Source organism: Fundulus heteroclitus, chromosome 11 (genome assembly GCF_011125445.2).
Source record: "Fundulus heteroclitus isolate FHET01 chromosome 11, MU-UCD_Fhet_4.1, whole genome shotgun sequence".
NCBI lineage: Eukaryota > Metazoa > Chordata > Actinopteri > Cyprinodontiformes > Fundulidae > Fundulus > Fundulus heteroclitus.
The window spans coordinates 30,975,750-30,995,732 of NC_046371.1; the positions used below are offsets into that span (position 1 = coordinate 30,975,750).

Genomic DNA, 19,983 nt, shown 5'->3' on the forward strand with positions numbered 1-19,983 from the left:
TAGTTAAAGCCTGGACTTAAATCTGATAGAGAGAATTTGGCATGTCCTCAATTAGGTTGTTAATGCCCAACAACCCTCAAGTGTCTCTGAATTTAAAAGAGTTTTGCAATGTTGAGTCCACCGAAATTATTCCACAGAATGTAAAAGACTTACCAGCATTCAAAATCTTGATGGTATTTGTTGCCACCAACAACAAATGCCAGTTATTAGGTTTAAGCGGCACTTTTCACACAGGACTTGGTTGGTCTGGAAACCTTTTTTTTTAAATAACTGAAAGCATCATTAAAAACAACTTTTTGCAATTACTCGGGTTATCTTTGTTTGATAGTAAAAATTATTTACAGGTCTAAAATACGTAAGTGTGACAAAAAAAAAAGCAAAAACAGCAAAAATCTGTAAGGGGGTAAATACGTTTTCACAGCACTGTAAATATCATATGAAATAAAGCATTTTAGAGTAGGAAAAGAAAGTTTAGACAAGAGTTTAGTTTCAGTGGCTAAAGCTAGCTTTCACAGCATTGTCAGTGGTAACCAAAGTCCTTAAATACATCATCATCTAGATCTTGTGCTGTATCAATAATAACTGATGATACAAATAGATAGAAATCTTGTGAAAATAGACAAAAAACAGTGAGAAAACTGTAAACTGTAAAAACAAGAAGAGGAGTCATGTCTGTGCTTTTGCCTTGTATTTAAAACCCAGGCACATGGCAGTACGCCTCTAAGGAGGACAACAGGATGTAGATGAACCAGAGGGAGAGGAACAAGAAGGATGTGAGAAGCTTGGCTGTCCGTGGGCCCCCAAGCTCGCCGCCCGAAACGCCGGGGCGCCTGCGGTAGAGCAGCACGACCACACACAACAGCGCCATGATGGTGAAGAGGGTGACGGAGAACGCCAGCGAGCCAGGGTTCACCTTGAAAGTCTGACCTTTGGAGTTCCAGTAAACGGCGGCGATGGTCCACGCCACGCCGATTCCCAGGAAGACGTTCACAGCGTTGCTGCCTGTCACGTTCCCGATGGAGGCGTCAGCATATTGGTCCTGGATGGCGGCCACTTTACTGGCAAATGTGTCTGTAACAGAGAAACATGTCAATCGGTTCCATTTAGTGGAGAAAAAACTGGGTGCAAACATCGGGTTAGAATAAATATGTTTAAAATGGAACTACCAGCTGATGAGAAATCATAAGAAATGCCAGTGAAGTACGTCTTTGAGTCACCTTGTACGACTGGAACAGCCTCAGTGGTTCCCAGCATTGATTCTCCTGAGAATCAAAGCTGTCTGTGAACTTTGGTGACCTATTGATGTAGGCATTGTCTTTCTTGGGCAGACTTTTTCAATCAGGATAGAAATTCGTCATTGTGGGACGGTGGTGATTGCTCTTAGTAACTCAGTTTCGATTTGCAGTGACCCTTCTCCCTACAGGTACAAGGTGGTTCCATCTATGCCTACAAAATGTTTCCAACAAAGAATATTATAACCACTAAGTCACATCAGCACGAAGTGAAGGGACTGTGTTTTCTCTTCACTTTTCGTCTTATCCTTTGATGGTCAAATCACACGGCTCATCGTTCATCGGCAAGACACAGTTCACACGCTGTGAATGGGGGTTCCAGTAGACCAGACAATTATACGACAATTTTTATATATGGAAGACTCTGAACAGGGGACAGGGTGTTGAAGTTGTCCCAAACTGAATATACCTCAGACACCTGGTGTACACTCGCAGTTCCCTTCATTGTGATTCGTGTATCGTGTATTCAGGCGACCAACCAGAAAAGCAGAACATAAAGGGAAAAACGACGAACTGCCTGGATCTCTGGAAATATTAAGAGACTGATCGGTATCTTGCTCAGTAATAAAGTACCCTTAATGAGGCAAAATCTAAGTTTTTGTCTGATGTAATTTTTAACTGAAGTCACTGTCAAAGGATTTTTTTTAACACAATCTACTTTTTAATTAATCCATCAGGATAGAAAGTAACATAGAAAGTACATAGAAAGGATTCCTAATTCAATGTATAATTCAATGCTCTTTTGTGTCTCTGCTCTGTCTTTTCAACCCCCCAGTTAATTGTAGAAGATGGCCGTTCACGCCGAGCCTGGTTCTGCTGGAGGTTTTCCTCCCTGTTAAAAGGGAGTTTTCCTCTCCACTGTCGCTTCAAGCATTCTCTGTGTAAGGGATTGCTGCAAAGCCATGGACAATGCAGACATCTGTTCACTGTGGCTCTACACGCTTTTAAGAGGAGTGAATGCCGCTCACTCCTCTTGCAATCTGTTGCAGGAGAAGTTGTATCAAACCATCCGTCTGTATGGTTTGATTGAATTTGACTTTGTAAAGTAACTTGAGATGACATGTGTTGTGAATTGGTGCTATATAAATAAAAATGAATAAAATTTAAATAGAATTCTTAAAAAACTTCACTTTGGTCCTAAAGTTTATCATTTAGAACAATTTCTAATTTTCTTTTATTGTCAAGGTTTTAGAAAAAAATATGTTCTTATTCAACCTTAAACCTTTTTAAAGAGTGATAGCATCTTTGAAAATGTTCAGTCCGGCTTTAGATAGGACATAGTACAGAGACCGTTTTATAAAAAATACACAACGACTTAACTATTGATCAAAAGTTCCCCGTGGTTCTGTTTTTTTTTGGACCTCACAGCAGCCTTTGACATTCTGGATCAATCTCTTCTCCTATCCTGATTTAAGTGCTACGTTGGCATCTAAGGGACTGCACTGAAGTGGTACATCTCAGATCTGACAGACAGACCTTCCTCTGTCATGATTAGTAATTTTACCTCTCCTAGTGCTCCTCTTTCACGTGGGGTCCCGTAAGGCTACCATCTTGGCCCCCCTCTATTTTCACTTTATAGACTGCCACTTGGAGCTATTATAAATCAGCACCACGTATTCTTCCACTGCTATGCAGATGATCTAAATATCTATTGTTCTTTGGAGCCAAGTAGCAATAAAGCTCTCCATTCTCTTTCTAAACGAATAAAAGACTGATTGTAGTTTATGTGGCAGCAAAGCCACTACAGATGTCAGTGCTTTGACATTTCATCTAAAGAACACTGGTAACATTTTTGAGGTGGTCATTGATTAGGATTTTATATTTAAAAATCAAATTGTCACTGTTTTCAGGACAGGTCTTTTTCAGCTGCCTCTTTTGGTTAAAGTTAAGCTTATTTCAAATTGTTCCGACTTGGAGAAGGGAATTAATTCTTTTATTGACTGTAAGAAACCTCTGCTTGTTGTCTGCAGCTGGTTTAAGTAGAGGAGAAAACAAATCTGTGAGATGAGCATGATTGAGGCGCAGCGGAAAGGCCGGGCCGCAGGGGTGGTCCATAATTCTTAATTACAACGTAGCTGGAGAGAAGGGGAGGAATCCAGACAAAATCATGACAAAAAATTATTTTAAACTTTTACTGTTCATTTCCAAATCTCTAAATAGCCTCACACCTCCTTATTTATCTAATCTTTTAAGAGTCTGCATGCATGGTTGGTCCTGGAGGTCATCCTGACGGCGTTTATTGGATGTTCTGAGGACTAAGTTTCAACGATGGGATGACTTAGCCTTTTTGGTGGTGGCACCCGTACTCTGGAACCAGCTCCCTTTGGATCTTCATGTCATCACTGAACTGGGCCTTTTCAAAAACAAATTGAAGATGAATTTGTTCAGAAAAGCTTTTAATCTTTCTTTGCACATTGTTTTTTTTTTTAAATCAATTATTTTGTTCTCTGTGAGAAAGTCCTTTGGTGTAAACTTATTATTATTGTTTTTTTTTTTTTTTACTTTCGGTGTGGTTGGCTTTCATATTTCGCAAGTTGAACTATAACTTTTAACAAAGCAACACGTGACGATCATTGCTCTTATTGAACAGAAAGGACTAGGGCAGGATGTAGCTCAGACCCGGAAATGGAGGAAAACTATTACAGATGTCCTGCATGCTGCACCTCTGTTTTGCATATTTGTTTTGTTAGTACAGGTGCTAAATTATTGTGGGTGTCAAGAGCGGCTAAGTAAGCGCAGGTTTCGTGATATTTTATTTCTATTTATTGAATTTTGTTGAAAAATTCGTCCTGCAAGCTGAAGGAATCCCACAGCACTCTTTCAGCAGCGTTTCTAAGCAACAGGCATGATTTCAGAACTATGTTCACTGCTTTGGTGGCTTGTTAAGTCTAAAGAGACAAATGTTTTCTGTGGTTTGTTCAGATTCACACCAGAAGCGAACCACACCACAGACCAGTTCAAAAAGTGGATCTTGGTGCGGTTGTTTGCCTCAGTGTATTCACATCTCCACAAAAAGCTCGGACCAAGGAGGGAAACATGCTCTGGTCCTTTTTAAAGCGGGCCAAAGGTGGCAGGTGTGAATACACCCACTGAGATGGCTGACAACACACAGTTACAACAGCTTTATAGAAACCTCTACACCTTTTACATCGTCTTTTTGGCAGCGTTTAAAACTAAGAAACACTGACAGAGAAGATATGAGGGATGTGTAGCTATGCATGGTGACAATACAGGTACTGGCTAAGTTTTACTAGCTAATGATGGTGAAGTTTTAGTTATTTTATAGTATTTTTTAATGGATTTAAAGTTAATTTGATCATTTGTAGCTCAAAATCTAAATTGCTTAACTCGTCAAACCGGCACTGATTAATTATATACTTGAGGCCTCTGAAACTTTTATTCTTGTTTTCAAAGCACAAAGAGACTAGAGGCCAGCGAAGGCCTCTATGAATGTTGCCCCCCCCCGCCATAATGACCAAGATCATGAAAGATTTTCATTTCACTACTTGTGAAATTCAGCTTTAGGTTGATAGCAGGTTATTTATTAAAGGGCTTCAAACTGACAACGTTTGGGAATGCATATGTATAAGGGTATATCACAAATGTGAAGCATAATTTTGTTTTAAATAAATCTCAGAATAAGCTAAACAAAGCTATCAACTTTCTTCAAATGACTTAAGACTGTCTATAATTTGTCTTCCATTTTGCATGCTTTTATTCCGCACTCATCTATAAACTTGAAGAGAGAGGGTTACTAACAAGCCTTTCAAAGCCTAATTTAAACACTCTTGTTGTGCCTCAGAGACAAAATGATTTAGGAAATGGTGAGATGGAAATACAAACTGATCGCACATGAGGAAATGTGTTTTCCTTTGTTTACAGCTTGTTAAGGCGCTAAACGAGAGCTTCGGAGATAATTCCTCTGACAGCTCAGGAGGAGGAGAGGTTGCATAAGTCTCCCCAAGCAGCTGCTTCTGCGCCACAGGCACAGAAAACCCTGAGAGAATACATAGCAGGTGTACGTGTGAGACGATTTTCAGCAAAGACACCCACCTGGAACAGAGGTGCCAAGGGCAACAAACACCACAGCAGTGACTGAGTCTTTCAGACCGACGGTGCATCCGAAGTGCGAGGCCAAGTCGCCCGTCACAGCTGTCAGAACGCCGATAAGGGAAATGGAGACAAAGAAGCAGGCCCAGCCGTTCCAGTATTCGGTTGGGGGGACAAAAGCAAAGAGAACTTTCCAGAAAACCGTCAGGAAGTGCATGATGTAATCAAAACAGGAAGGCAGACGTTCTTCCCCACTCTCCTCTTCATCGTCATCACCTAGTAAAAGCAAATGAATGAAAAGCAAATGACAGCAGGAATTATTTTACAATGTTTTTCTTAGGTACTTTTAACCTTGTTTCATGTTGTCATAACACACTATCGACTTTCAGTGAGCAGATAATGTAGATCTGTCCTTGCCCTGTCTGGCCAGGCTGAATGAATGCGTGGTGATTAATATACTTCTGTTGTTATCTTTCTGATAATGTATCAGAAGAAAATTTTATCTCCATAGGGGAATTTTCCTTGCAGCCATATGAAAAACACAAAAAACACAAAGACAGATATAATCAGTGTACAACATTGACAAAACAAAAACTGTAAAGAAAACTTCAGGGAAAACATCAGACATCAATTAAAAACGATCATCAATTAAAGACGATCAGAGCAAAAATGACTAAGCAATCACACCCAATATCATTTTGAATTCCTGCGAATATTGGCCTGAGTCATAAAAGTGTTTTTCCATCTGTTGGTTCTTGCTTTAGGCTCTCTGAATCTCTTTCCAGATGGTACGAGCTCCAACTCGTCATGAAGTGGGTGATAAGGAGGAGCGGAGAATGTTTGTCGCCTTTTGTGTGACTCTCTTTAAAAACGTTTCTGTTAGACCAGGTAATTTGGTACGAATGATTTTGCTGGCCACATTCACTATTCGCTTCATCCTGTTCTTGTCTCCTACTGATAGGTTGCTGAACCCACTGATGAAAGCAAATGTAGGGACGCATTCTATCATGGAAATGTAGAAAACGGTCATAAGATTTTTTTACACATCCCAAATTGATTTAATTTGCAGAGAAAGTACAATGTTCGGTGTGCCTTCTTTTGCTGACCTTATCAGAATTTTCGCTGAGTGTTCATTTCTAGGCAGTGACGACGCCCAGGTACAGAACATGCTTCGCAGGTTCCCCCTTAATGAGAACTAATGGTGGTGGAATGGGCTTCTTCCTAAAATTTATGGACACATCTTTTGTTTTAGTGACATTTAGTTTTAAGTGGGAGTTGTCACACCACATAATAAAATCCTCCACCACCTGACTAGGTGAATCACCCTCTCCCTGTACCAGGCTGACAATAACTGTGTGATCCGCAAACTTCAAAACTTGTTGCCCTGTAAATTGTTGTACACTGTTAGTGTTATCAGGATGTCATAGTTGAACTAAATAGGATTTAGACCTGACTTGACCGATGTGTCATCAATGCGCTGTAGGAGGTTACCAGTACCGTGACATCAGCCACAGCAATTATACCAATTCACTGTTCACACAAACAAGCAGTCTCTGCATGTTGCTAGTCACCGTCCCTTTTAAAACCAGTCTATCCTCAAGAACAAAACAAGGTTCACAATAATTACAGCTGCAACCGTCAGTGGCCAAAGTATTTTTACCGCTTTGCAGAGAGACAGCAATAGCCTCCTTTTCTGTTCTTCGGTAGCTATTTTAACGACGTATATCAGGAGTCAGCTGTTGCCAAGGCAATCCATTCAATTCTAAAGTTAAATTAAATGATGGATTCATAATATCATAAAATGATAGTTATAACAAGGTCTTGTACTAGGAGATGGTAAAATACCACAATATGTCTATGTTCCCAATATAGCACAAAGTCTATACAGCTGTTATTCCCTATCTGAAAAAGCAACCAACATTGAAGGCAACAACTGACATTTGCGATAACTGGCACTAAGTCTTTAAGGAGGAATATGGAGACATTTTGGCCAAACTCTTGGCCTACAATAGTTTTATTTCCGGCACGTTGGAGAGATTTTAAGCATCAACAACATGTTTAAGGTCATATCTCAATCTAATCTAAGTTTAGACTTTTACTAAGCCACTACAAAATACGTTTTGTATTTATCTCCTCAGAGGTGGAGATTGAGCCAAAGGTCACAACTGATGGCTAGACATTATCCTTCGGGATTTTCAAGCAGAATTCATGGTTTAATTAGTCATAGCAAATCATCCAGGTTCGGAAGCAGCCAAGAAGCATGAGACAATTTCCCTACAGCCATCATTTTTGGCTGAGGTATGATTTTATGTCTCACTAATGCTGTTAGTTTGCTAAATGTAGACACACCGAACATTTTCTTATTTGGTCTCATTAGCCCACTAGATAAAGTATTTTTCCTAATGTTATGAGAGCCATCTATATGTTTTATCTTATTTCTTTGGCAAATGTGAGATGGACATTTGTGCTCTTTATGGTCACTATATTTTGTTCGGTCTCTTTAGATTCTGTTCAGGGTTCTTTTGTTACCTCCTGGATGAACCATCAGTTCTCTCTTGGAGTTATTTTGGTAGACCATCCACTCCTGGGCAGATTCACCAGTATTCCAGCTTGTTCTCCTTCTGTGAATAATTGCTTTCGCTCTGGTTTACTGGGATTCCAAAGCTAGACATGACAGCATAAACTTTTCCTGATGTGTTCTTAAATTTCTTTAGATTAGGGTGTGCAATGATGCTTTTTGTAGTTGTTTATCCTACTTCCTGTTGATTACTGATTACTCAGTAATCAGTAATCACACCTAAGTGTGGAAAGTGAAACAGACAAATCTTTTAAAAAATAAATAATTGCAGTTAAATCATGTTTTTTAACGGTGAAACAACGTTTTAGGTATGGCCAGGCGGATTTAGTCAACTACAATATTTAGAATGATAGATACATACACATATAGATACAAATACAAATACACAAGCAATGAATTGAGACTTCAATCAAACACACCTTATTACCTCATTATTTGTTATCAGTGACTCATGAGGGACAACTAATTCATACAAACTTTTAAATCTTCATCTTTTTAATTTTTTATATAACTTTGAACGCTATAATGGAAAAAAAAAAACACTGTAACCCTTGTTCATCGCCTGTTTGTTTGTCTCTTATGTATACTCCTAGCTGGAGTGGCAAAAAATAAATTTCATCATGGTAACACGCGGTGACAACAGTGGCGTCTCTGGCATGATAAGTTAAGTCGGGCACAAAAACTTAACACCTATTTTTACTTATTTATACGTCAGTAGCTCACTTTGGTTGCATACAAAGTTCTTATGAAAAATTATGTCCTGCTGACGTATTCGTTATTATTTTGGTGGTTTAAGCTTTGTTTTTCCTCAATTTGTTAGTAAATAAAGCATTACATGTTTATTTTTGATAACAGAGGAAGTACAACACTACGCATGCGCAGCAGGGGATAAAACAAGGAAGCGGCTAACGGTTATTAGCATCTTCCAGCGAAACAATGAAGAATTGTCCAAGATCCAATGGAAAAAAACGCAAAAAAATATAGTATGAATGTTGGTTGGGTGGACGCGTTAAATGTTCTCATATGAGGCTCTTAAAGTTTTTGTAGCTCGTTGGTCATCGATCATGCTGAGCTGCCGCTTTACTACAGGGCATTGCAGAGAGTCAGGCTCCGTCCGACATTATTTAATACTGTTTTATTATTTAAGTAAACCGGCATTTAGATAGTTCTGTGATACTGCCAGTAGATGGCGTCACATCTGCTTATATCTGGTCATCTCGACTGGTGCTGGGGCTATTTTTAACCACAAAAAGGAATTAAAACACTAACAGGATGGAGGCTTGGTGTATATAACGTTATTTTATCATGATCCAAACGGTTTTAGTCCTTTTTTTTATAAGCATATAACGTGGCTATATACCTTTAAGCTAACCCTACACTATAAAACGTTTCCTATAGAATAATTCTGTTTTTAAAATAGAACAGTAAGGTAAAGCTGTTTTGTTAGGCCTAGGTATTTTGTATTATCATCCGCAAACATCGGTACAAAGCAGCACAATGGTAAAAATGTCCTCAGTGCTGGCAGTGAAGGTGGAGCAGGCTTTGCTGTTACAGGTTATTTGGTTCTCGCTCAGTCTAGATAAAGTCCAGCAAGCTGAACTTTGTCCATTGTTATTTTAAAATACATAAATATAATCACAAATCTGTGTCTTTACCAACGAAATTCAGATCATTTCCTGAAGATGTATTTTCTATTCCGTTGCATATTCCAGGGAGAATTCACAAAAAAAGTTAAATCTCTGTCATTCTTTTGCAGCTGCTTTGCACATATTGTCTTCAGTATTATGCAATGTATTCAGCACGTCGCTTGCTCTAAATATGTACAGATGCAAACTGGTCTGATTCTGCTGAATCCAAAGAATTTTGATGTTGAATAAATGTCGCAAAACACATGTATAAATGAATAAATGCATGGGCAGGCTTTCCCCTAAATGCATGCTTTATAAATCATTTGAATTTGAACAAGCAGCACCAGCATAGGAAGGCGCTATTTGCTCAAGTGAGTTCTTTTAGTCGCAGACCTGCCTTTCTTTCTAGTTTGAGAGGATTCTGGTTTGTGCAGTGATTTTTTTAAGATACTGAGAAAATTATGGTATTAACACGAGATAACATTCTAGTTATTACAACAAAATGAAAGGCTATGTTGTGGAAACAGGACAATCTTTTGGGTCATCCAGAGATTAAAAAAAGAAAAGAAAAGAAACAGTTTTTCCCAAGACATTTTTTGATGTGAGATTTCAGGGCAACATGCCTATACTCTTTGAGGACTGATATTTTCTCTCATTACAATTAGGGACTGCTAAACAATAATACAGGGATGCTTGCTTAAAACAGTGTTATAATTGTTTAGATATTTCATTTAATAGAAGCAATACACAGTAAAACAACGTGGAAACAGCTATAGATTCCTTTTTGTAGCCACACTGCAATGTGTTCTGATAATAATAAGCTAATTTTATAGCTGAAACGGTTGCTGCTCATTACCATAGGTCCACATGCTTTTAACACGTGTAAATAACTTTGTGAATTTGCCTATCTGACTACAAATTATGTTGACATTAGGCTGCAACAAAGAAAATTTAAACTATAATGCTGCTTTGTGCAATTCGGGTTGTTGTCTGGGTGCTTTGCGTGAGAAAGTCTAAAAGATTCATAAAGCTGGCCTTTGAAAGAGCTAAGTAGCAACAGCCAAATAAATTGTCCAGACAGAGTTGGCCCGTGCCACTTTTATGGCGGGCCTCATAAGGAATTCAGCACATAATGCATTTTTAATCACCTGTCTGCTTCAAACAGATGCAGCAAATAAACAGGGAAATTGCCGTAGGGTGTTAAAACTTTAAACGGAAACATTTGGAATTTTAACAAAGAAACGTCAAAGAAACTGAAGCACAACAAGCAGCCGATGGACCTGGTTCAAACCGCACGTTTAGCCATGTACAGATGTTTGGTTTCAGGACTGTGCGGCTCACCTGCACTGACGGTGACAGCGCTGACAAACTGCTCCCTCCAGCTGCTGCTCCCCACCACCAGCGCCAGGTTGGTCTTCTTGATCAGCTTGTCCACCGTGCTCTGGAGACAACCACGGAGACAGAGACAGCAGCGTTTACAGGTATGAGAAACACATTATCAGCGCAAGCTTAGCAATAAGTGACACAGGGGACACTGACGATGTGACCGAGAGTACAATTACCAGCATCTCTCATCCCACTGTGGTGCACAGTGAGTCACAAAAGCAGATTTGGAGGGAGGTTTGGATTGGGCTTTATGCCAGCACAAAGCTGGCCCACAGGAAACAGAGCCAGGGAGTGGAGCCGCGAGTCTCAGAGCTGTATCGCGTAGCAGCTTAAACGCTCTTAAATAGTCTTAAAGGAGCACAACAGCCAATTTACACCAAGGCATCAGTTTACGAAGCAATAAAAACCTGTGAACACAACGTGTCCTGTGGCTGTAACGTTAGTAACAATAAGGCTGATGTCATGATGATGTAATCAGGGGGTCTCAGATTGGATTAGCAGAGTGCACTATATCTGCAACCAGAGGCTGCAGATATAGATTTTCTACTAAATGGACACCTTCTTTGAAAGTCTGAACCCGCAGTATCTGCCTTTTCTGCATTAGCAGTTCGCTTGTTTTCACCACAAAATCCCATCTGTACATTTCTGCAACAATTTGATTAGTTGATCTGATTTTTTTTAACTTGTTTAAATGTTGATGTTGAGCTAAAATGTATACGAATCAGTCCTCAGGCAGAGGAATTAGTTAGCAACATGAACATGCTTCATAATTCATCACGAATCCTTGGTTGAGATAAAATATTCATCCTTGCTGTCAAAGGGAAATTATTGCACCTTGATAAAAAAAATAGGGTCATATTTGGAGCCATTTGTGTTACTTCCCACTGTGTCTATAGATTGAATGGCTGGTTTTAAGTTACCTTGAATTCATAGGATTCCTCAATGACCACCTCCAGCTTAGTGTGCTCTCCTAGAACAGGGCAGCCCATCTTTGACACGTCCTCTGGTCCCACCGCCGTTTTATTGTCGTTAGTGTCCCCTACACAGAGTAGCAGATGCAGAAATGTAGAATTTCCTACATTATAGCATGAATCGACCTGTTGCCTTTACCATAGGGAGAAGAAACAAGCCCAGTTTTCCCATGAAACAGTCTAATAGTCTGAGTCAGTTTCTTTTACTATTCATCTTGACTGGATGGAAAGAAAGTCAGTCATAAATGTCACTCCTCTTTCCAGATGTCAAACTCAAAGCCGTTTTCAGAACATCATCAACAAGAAAGACATGTTGCTAATGGTATTCGCATACTTGAGTGGGCTTTATTGGGAATTTTTTTAAATGATAGTCTAAGTAGAAAATTATATGTGGTTCTCAATTCAAAAAGTCTGAAAGGTGTGCATTTATGTTCAGCTCTCTTTGATCGGATTCTCTTAAAAAAAAAATCCATGCTGCCAGCTGCCTAAACCCCGCCGTTCTATGAAGCTGTCAGCAGTTTGTTAGAGAATACATAGCAAACATACATCTTAAAGGCCGAGGACCAGAGCAGAAAAGTCAGACAGGACGTTGTAGTATGACACACGTGCAGACTTACCGAGACAACCATCCACCTAAACTGTCGGGTGGGGCAAGGAGAGCATTAAATCAGAGAAGCACCAGAGGGCCAAGGGAGCTCCAGAGGAGCTGCAGAGATGCACAGCTCAGGTGGGAGAATCTGTGGGCCACTGCAGAAAGGGAACTAAAAGTAATGAGCATAGTTGCTCTTAATTTGAGCAGGAAAATAAGATTATCTGCCAACGGAATTAGCATTTTGACCCCTAAAATAAGATACTTTGATATACTGCACTGAAAAAAGACAATTGAGATGAGGTTTTCCTATTTTGAGTGCAAAAATCTTGTTCTATTGGCAGATCATTAAAACTCGCCCGCTCAAATCAATGATAAACACTGATTTCAAGAAAATTGTACTTACTTTTAGTTCCCTTTTTGTAGACCACTATCTGTTGTGCACTTCACAAATCAGTTTTTTTTATGGAGGCAATGAGAAAGCCGTTCTTTAAAGAAAGTCCTGAGAACTCCCATTTGCAGGTCAACGCATACCATGTAGGAGGCATGTGGAAGAGGGTGCTCTGGCCATACAAGACCGATATTTTATTTCCGGCCTATATGCATATGGGGTGACAGTGGCACAGAGTTAGTCCCGGCAGGCTGCCGGTTCGATCCCCGTCTCAGTCGTTGTGTCCTTCATCCGAAGAGACTTCATCGGTATTGCCTGCTGGCGGTGGTCAGAGGGCCTGCTGGCACTGATGTATAGCAGCCTCGCTTCTGTCAGCCTGCCCCAGGGCAGCTGTGGCTACTAACATAGCTCACCACCGTCAGGGAGAGAATGTGTGTGTGTGAATGGGTGAATGACTAAACTGTAGTGTAAAGCGCTTTGGGGTCTCAGACTACTTAAAGTGCTATACTAGTACAAGCCATTTACCATAATGTTATGTGTGGCAGAGAACATCTCCTGAATTCACCATCTTGACCATCGAACATGGAGACAGCAGTATAATGTTATAGGGGCTGCTTTCTTCAACAGCGACAGGGAAGCTGCCTCGGAATTGATGTGACAATAGATGAAGCTAAATACAGGGCAATCCAGTATATAAATACGTAAATATGTAAATATGGTTAGACGCTATAAAATACCTAAGAGACTCACCTTCTAGGAAAATAACAACCCTAAAAAAATATCAAAGGTACGTTGGTAAGGTTTCGATCAAAGTTTATCCTTATGTTTGAATGGCCTAGTCAAAGTTCAGATTAAACCATAACTGACTGTAGCAAGACATGAAAGGTGCTGACTTCACATTTCAGTCTCAAGAAGGGCAAAGCTGGTAAAGACAAACCAAAAAAGGACTGCAGCTGGTCTTGCAGCAAACTTTGCTGTAACACTTTTCAGATTTTTATGTGTAAAAAAAAAAAAAAAGCAATGCATTATTTTCCTTTCACTTTACAGTCATGCACTACTTTGCGTTGGTCTGTCACAACAAATTAAAAATTATTGACATTTGTGGCTGCAACGTGAACAAATTTGGAAATGTTTACCTAGTGAAAATACCTTTGCAAGAGCCAGAAAATAACGAACAGGCCACAATGAGAGGAAATAATGTCAAAAGAGAAATGTTGCACCCAAGTATTTAAAATTAAATATAAAGAAAAGCTGATTAAAAAAGAAACCTGTTGCTCCTCAACTCACCGTGTCTCTGTCCCACCTCCAACAGAATGGGCTCCTCCAGCACAATCGTGAACGTCTTGTTCTTCTCGTATTCCTCATCGTCGATGATCTTAACGTTCAGCACCTTCCTAGGGACAGACAGGAAATTGACAAAACAAAATAATGAACTGAATGGTTATCAAACTGATTGATTAGCTCCCTAAAGGACATTCTTTGAAAATAGCACACAGACACTTGACAATGTTGATGAGGTTGATGTCTGATTGCTCAGATTCAGATGAAACTATTGTTTTAGCCTACACAATGAATCATGAAACTGTTAGGTAAGAGGATGGAAGCTGAAGAGCTCCAAAAAAATATCCCGTAATGCCTGGCAAACCAGGATTTTTTTCCCAGCACTCCACAAGAGGGCGGACTCCTTCTACATCATTAAGTCCATTAAGGCACTAGTATAGCAAAATAGCCCACACCCCTCCCACACACTTCAAATCTTAATTCTGACGATCAGATAAGTTCTCTGCGGAAATTAAGAGCCGCTTTTTGAGAAAACCCAGCAGATGAAAGCAAACTCCTAATCCGTACCCAGAAATGCGTTTCTTACATCTGAATGCAGTACAAAACACGGGGTGTCAAGCTGTGACCACCATATTTTCCCTCAGCCCGCTTCACTCTCCTACGCTGTCACAGCCCGTCTCTCTCCCTCTCTCTCCCTGCATCTCCCTAATGATATGTGGGTGGCTGTCTATTTCTGTCTACACACATACACTCAGGGTCTGACAACGCGCAGGGAGAGCGTTCGCTTGCAGAACACAGGATTTTTTATTTTAAACACCAATGATCACGTCATTCGCTGTTTAATGTCAGGGAGAGTCATGCCAGTGGGAGCAAAGTGAATCGCTGCAAAGCCTCGAATCCTCCCGAAGAGAGAGAAAAAAAAAAAGAAGAAGAAGAGTTTATGTACATGGGTAGTTTACTTTGAAGCTTCCTGTTTGGCTCTTAAAATAAAATGTGATGGTTCACTTGGTCGATGCTGTGTTCACGGGGCAAGTGCAGCCCGCTAACATGAGCAGATAGAACTGATGAAGATGTTTACAGTTTATAGTTTGTCAGAGGAACTTTAAAAGTTGCAAATTAAAGATTGTCAAAAGCTTTTATGTTTATAATTTACCCTTTTTATAAGGATACGCCTTGTTTCTACTGTGTTAGACCACCCTTGCCTTCAAAACTGGTTTAATTCTTTTTCACATACCCTCGAAACCTTCCTATATAATTTTTGTCCACACTGACATTACACCATCATGCAATTGCTTCAGATTTCTTCGCTGCAAATCCCTGATAAAAATCTAATGTTCCACCACAACCCAAAGACGCTCTATTGGACTGAGATCTGGTGTCTGTAGACTGTTGTACAGGGAACTCCAGCTCATGTTCAAGAAACCAGCTTGAGATGATTGAGCTATCAGAAGATTAGCCATAAAAGGACATACATGTTCAGTAACGATACTCTGGAGGGTTTAATGTATGCTCAGTAAGCGGTAAGGGGAGCAAGGTGTGCAAATATCCCCCACACCATTACACCTCCCTCACCAGCCTGAATCAAAGATACAGGGCAAAAGGGATAGAGGCTTTCATGTTGACACCAAATTCTGACCCTATCACCTAAATGCCACAGCTGATTTAGAGACTCAGGAAAGGTTATATCCAATTTCAATGTGAATAAATGAATTGTGGCCTTAGTTTTTTGCTGATATGAGTGGTATCTGTTGTGCTCTTCTGCTGCTGTAGCTCATCTGCTCCAGAGTTCAACAGGTTGTGCATTCAGAGATGATATTCTGCATACCTTGGTATTAAAAATGGGTCATTGGAGCCACCACTGTTTTTGTGAATCACCTTGTTCTAGTTTGCACATTCTTTACTGACAACAAGGCAGTTTTGTACGCACAACCGCTGCTTTGCTGGATATTTTCTATTTTTCTGACAATTCAGTGCAAACCTGAGAACTGGTTGTACATCTTAGTATATCAGCTGTGTCTGAACAACCCACACCAGCCCGTCTAACACCAGCAACCACCCCAAATCACCCCATATCTTATACTTCTCATATGTAAATCTAGCCAGTCATCTTTACCATGACTAGGTTCCTAAACACATTGCATTTCTTCCATCTGATTAGCTGATTTGCTGTTAGCATAACAGGCAATTGAACAGGTGCACCTAACAGAGTGGGCTGTGAGTGTATTGATCGATGCAAAAAGTGAACAAATGAATGTTTACTCCAGATTCCAAAATATGCTGAAAACATTTGATGAATCCATGTAAATCATATTTTTAATGCTAATTCTGTCAGCTTTACAGCTTTAGGACTGTGACGACAAGTAATTGCCATGGACTGACAAATTTTATCTTTGTACATTTGAATTATAAGGTGAGTGGTGGCCTTGTTATTAGAACAAGTGGCACAGTGGCAGCCCACTGCTGCTTAAGAGATGGGTTAAATGCAGGTTAAGCCATAGAAAAGTCTGTAAATGAATGGAAGTCAAGACAAGGTCATCAGTAAGTATTTTTGACAGTGATGTGTGTGTTCTTGTACTTGCAGCTGAATGGGTACATGTTTTACGTTTTCCTTGTAAAGTGAGGACTTTTATTCAAAGTGAGGACCGATCAAAAAGGTCCTCACTTTTATTCTGGGCTAGGGGTTAGGTCCAGCACTATGGTGTCAATTAGGTTTAGGCCATAGAAAGGTTAGAAGATGAATGGAAGTTTAAGGAAGACAAGGCATGGTCCTCACTATGTACATGAAACAAGGATGTGTGTGGGTCTCTCTGTAAGTGTGTGTAGTTATTGGCATGAAGGACATAGACTTTAACAGTGTTCTGCAAAACAGGATATGGTGCATTTGGTATGATGTCGCTTTTATTTTTTCTATATTGAAGGATCAGCTAACCATTTAGGGATTGAAGATGAAACCTTTATTTGCTGACTATAATAGGTCATGTAGCAATTAGTTCCAGTATTTAATGATGAATGTGTCTTCGTTGGTGCAGACAGTGCATTTGCATGGTGCAACATTATATTAATTGAAGTTATTATCGGGTCTTGCTGCAACATTTAACTAGCACCTGAGTAAACTTAATTACAGTAATGTAAATAAATAGTACATAAGCTGTCCCTAAAGTTATGATTCCAATCAAGCTAAATTCCTATGTGCAAAAAATGTGTAGTAACCTACCTTAGCTGGTGATCAAATGGTGTATGCTGCAGAGTTAAATGCGTAAGGAGAAGATGGAGTGTTATTTATATAAATCTGTGGATCTTACTTTGCCATGGAAACACAGACGGCGGGACAGAGCTTTTAGGTTTCAGAAAACTTTATGTAGCAAGGCCTAATGAGTGATGGTTGCTAAGCAAGCAGCATTTCAGTCAAGCTGGCTATCTTGTTTGTAAAAACATGAAAAGGTTTCTGTTCAGTGTGGAATATTAAAGTTAACTGTCTGTGCATTTGCAGCCTCCATACTTGGCTCACTCTTGGATTGTCTAAATTGCAAATAAAAATGCCCCTTTTTCCAAAATTAAAATAAGGGTTCCACAATTCACAAAAAGGCATTTTAATGATTCACAGATCAGTGAAGAATAACCCATTTCATCTGTAACTTAAATGTTATACATTTTTAATCCAAGCAAGTTAAAGTAGCCATAGATGTAGTTTAGAATTCAGGTACATGAGTAATTTTAATTTACTGTGGGGATTTATCTAATCTTGCAAAGACTAATCCAACAAAGCTTCAGTCTTGTTGGATGGGATTCACAGCTGTGCAGACTGGAGAAAATGCAGTAAATCATGTACCAGTTCTAAGAACAGAGGTTGTTCCAAGACAGACCAATGCTAGATCAAAAATAACACGCTAATTTGAAAAATATTGACAGGTTAAATAGTGATCTCCTAAATTTAGCAAGAAGCAGAGAGTTCTGAATAGTTTTTAAACATGCCAAAGCTCATGTTTCTCAAATATCCCCACCATAATAAGCCTCATGAAGCATTTTAAACCGCAAGTCAACAACACCTAATTCCACTAAAGCTCCACCCTGCATGACCCGATTCATTATAGCCAGACTGATTTATCCTATCTCAGCTCATTTATCCTATCCCAATAAGCTTCAGATAATAATCTCTCATTTCCTTTATATTGACAAAAAGATATATACCAATATAAATTTATGTAGGTATTGATTTATAAAGTTTGGCTTTGAATTAAAGTATGGTTTTAGTTTACATTCAGGCTGTTGCTACGACATGAAGGTGGGAGAGAAGCTTGCATTTTTTATCTTCACCTGGAGTACATCAAGCCAATTTCCATTCAAATCACATCTCATGTACTACTTAAAATCAGCATTATTTTTATGCGGAAGTGGTGGAACGTTTCTGGCATAAAAGTTTTATCTCGGGTATTATGTTTTTGCATCTCTAATCTGGTTGGACCCAGAAGGCTTTGTGTTTAGGCTCACTACTAACTTACCTTTATAAATAAAAAAGGTGCTTTATTCAATATGCACAACAACATTGGAAAAAAATTGTAAAAAAAAAAAAAAAAAACAGTCATACTTGTTCCACCTGTTCTTTCTGTTTGGCACCAAGGATGGCATATTTCTGACATTTCTCATTGATGGAGATTTCACTACTGTTCCACTGCAGAGAAGTAAAAGTATGTATCTTTTTTAAGATTTAACAGACCTAAGATATTTGGGAAGCATACACATCCATCCATCCATCCATCCATTTTCCAAACCGCTTAATTCCTCATGGGGTCGCGGAGGTTGCTGGTGCCTATCTCCAGCGTTCACTGGGCGAAAGGCAGGGTTCACCCTGGACAGGTCGCCAGTCTGTCGCAGGGCAACACAGAGACAAACAGGACAAACAACCATTCACACCTAAGGACAATTTGGAGAAGCCAATTAACCTAACAGTCATGTTTTTGGACTGTGGGAGGAAGCCGGAGTACCCGGAGAGAACCCACGCATGCACAGGGAGAACATGCAAACTCCATGCAGAAAGACCCAGGGGTGTGCATACACATCTAAACATTTATAAAAAATAGTTACCCTTACAGTCAATTACTTGTTCTTCAGATGGGTGCTGTAATGGTTGCATATTTTCCCATAGGGCCTGCTCTGAAAAACAATCTCCTCATCCATTTCCTGTTGCTGATGTTTTGTACTTATTTTCTTGTTGTTCTTTGGTTGCTTTCACAGCATATTGCTTCATATCTTTTTCTCTAACACTGAGGCTAACGTCTTGTGTCCTAACACCAGACATTAACACATGACATTTGGCCCAATATCATATTCTGACTTTATAATATTGTTACTGCAAATTGTTTTTTGGGCATGTTAATTTTAAAACAAAAGTGTTAAAGAAAGTCAGAATGTATGACATGGTAATTTTTTTATTTGGGAAAAAGAGGCTACAACTATATTTCTATGAAGGATATAAAAAACCTTAAAATACTCCTTGCAACTTATTTTTGACAACTTTAACAATTAATCAAATAAAGCGGGAGAACGGGGTGGGGGGGGATTTCTTGAGAGACTGGGTTATCAAAAACACCACAGAAGCAGCAGATGCTTCTCAAAGAGTGTCACAAGTGCATCTAAGCAAACCTGCAGGGTGGTGGCAGACCTTAACAAATCTTTGGAATCAAACAGCAGAATTGAGTGAAAATTATGAAATGAAAATATTTTATGCCAAATATGAGCAGCTCTTTGGTGCCATTCATCTTTCTGTAAAAAACACACACACACACACATGAAAAGCCAGACATCTCATGTTAGCTGGCC

General features: G+C 39.5%; 1 protein-coding gene across 1 annotated transcript in view; it reads right to left on the minus strand.

The window, feature by feature from the left end:
• Window positions 1-220: 220 nt before the first annotated feature.
• The window catches only part of slc8a4a (solute carrier family 8 member 4a), a 46,229-nt gene continuing 26,466 nt past the window's right edge, over window positions 221-19,983 (minus strand). Inside the window, exons 5-9 of the mRNA XM_012871259.3 lie at window positions 14,173-14,279; window positions 11,855-11,973; window positions 10,890-10,989; window positions 5,346-5,618; window positions 221-1,071 (exon numbers count right to left, since the gene is read on the minus strand). Of these exons, the coding sequence (XP_012726713.2) occupies window positions 692-1,071; window positions 5,346-5,618; window positions 10,890-10,989; window positions 11,855-11,973; window positions 14,173-14,279 (979 nt within the window). The 3' untranslated portion in view covers window positions 221-691. The remainder of the gene's footprint in view (window positions 1,072-5,345; window positions 5,619-10,889; window positions 10,990-11,854; window positions 11,974-14,172; window positions 14,280-19,983) is intronic.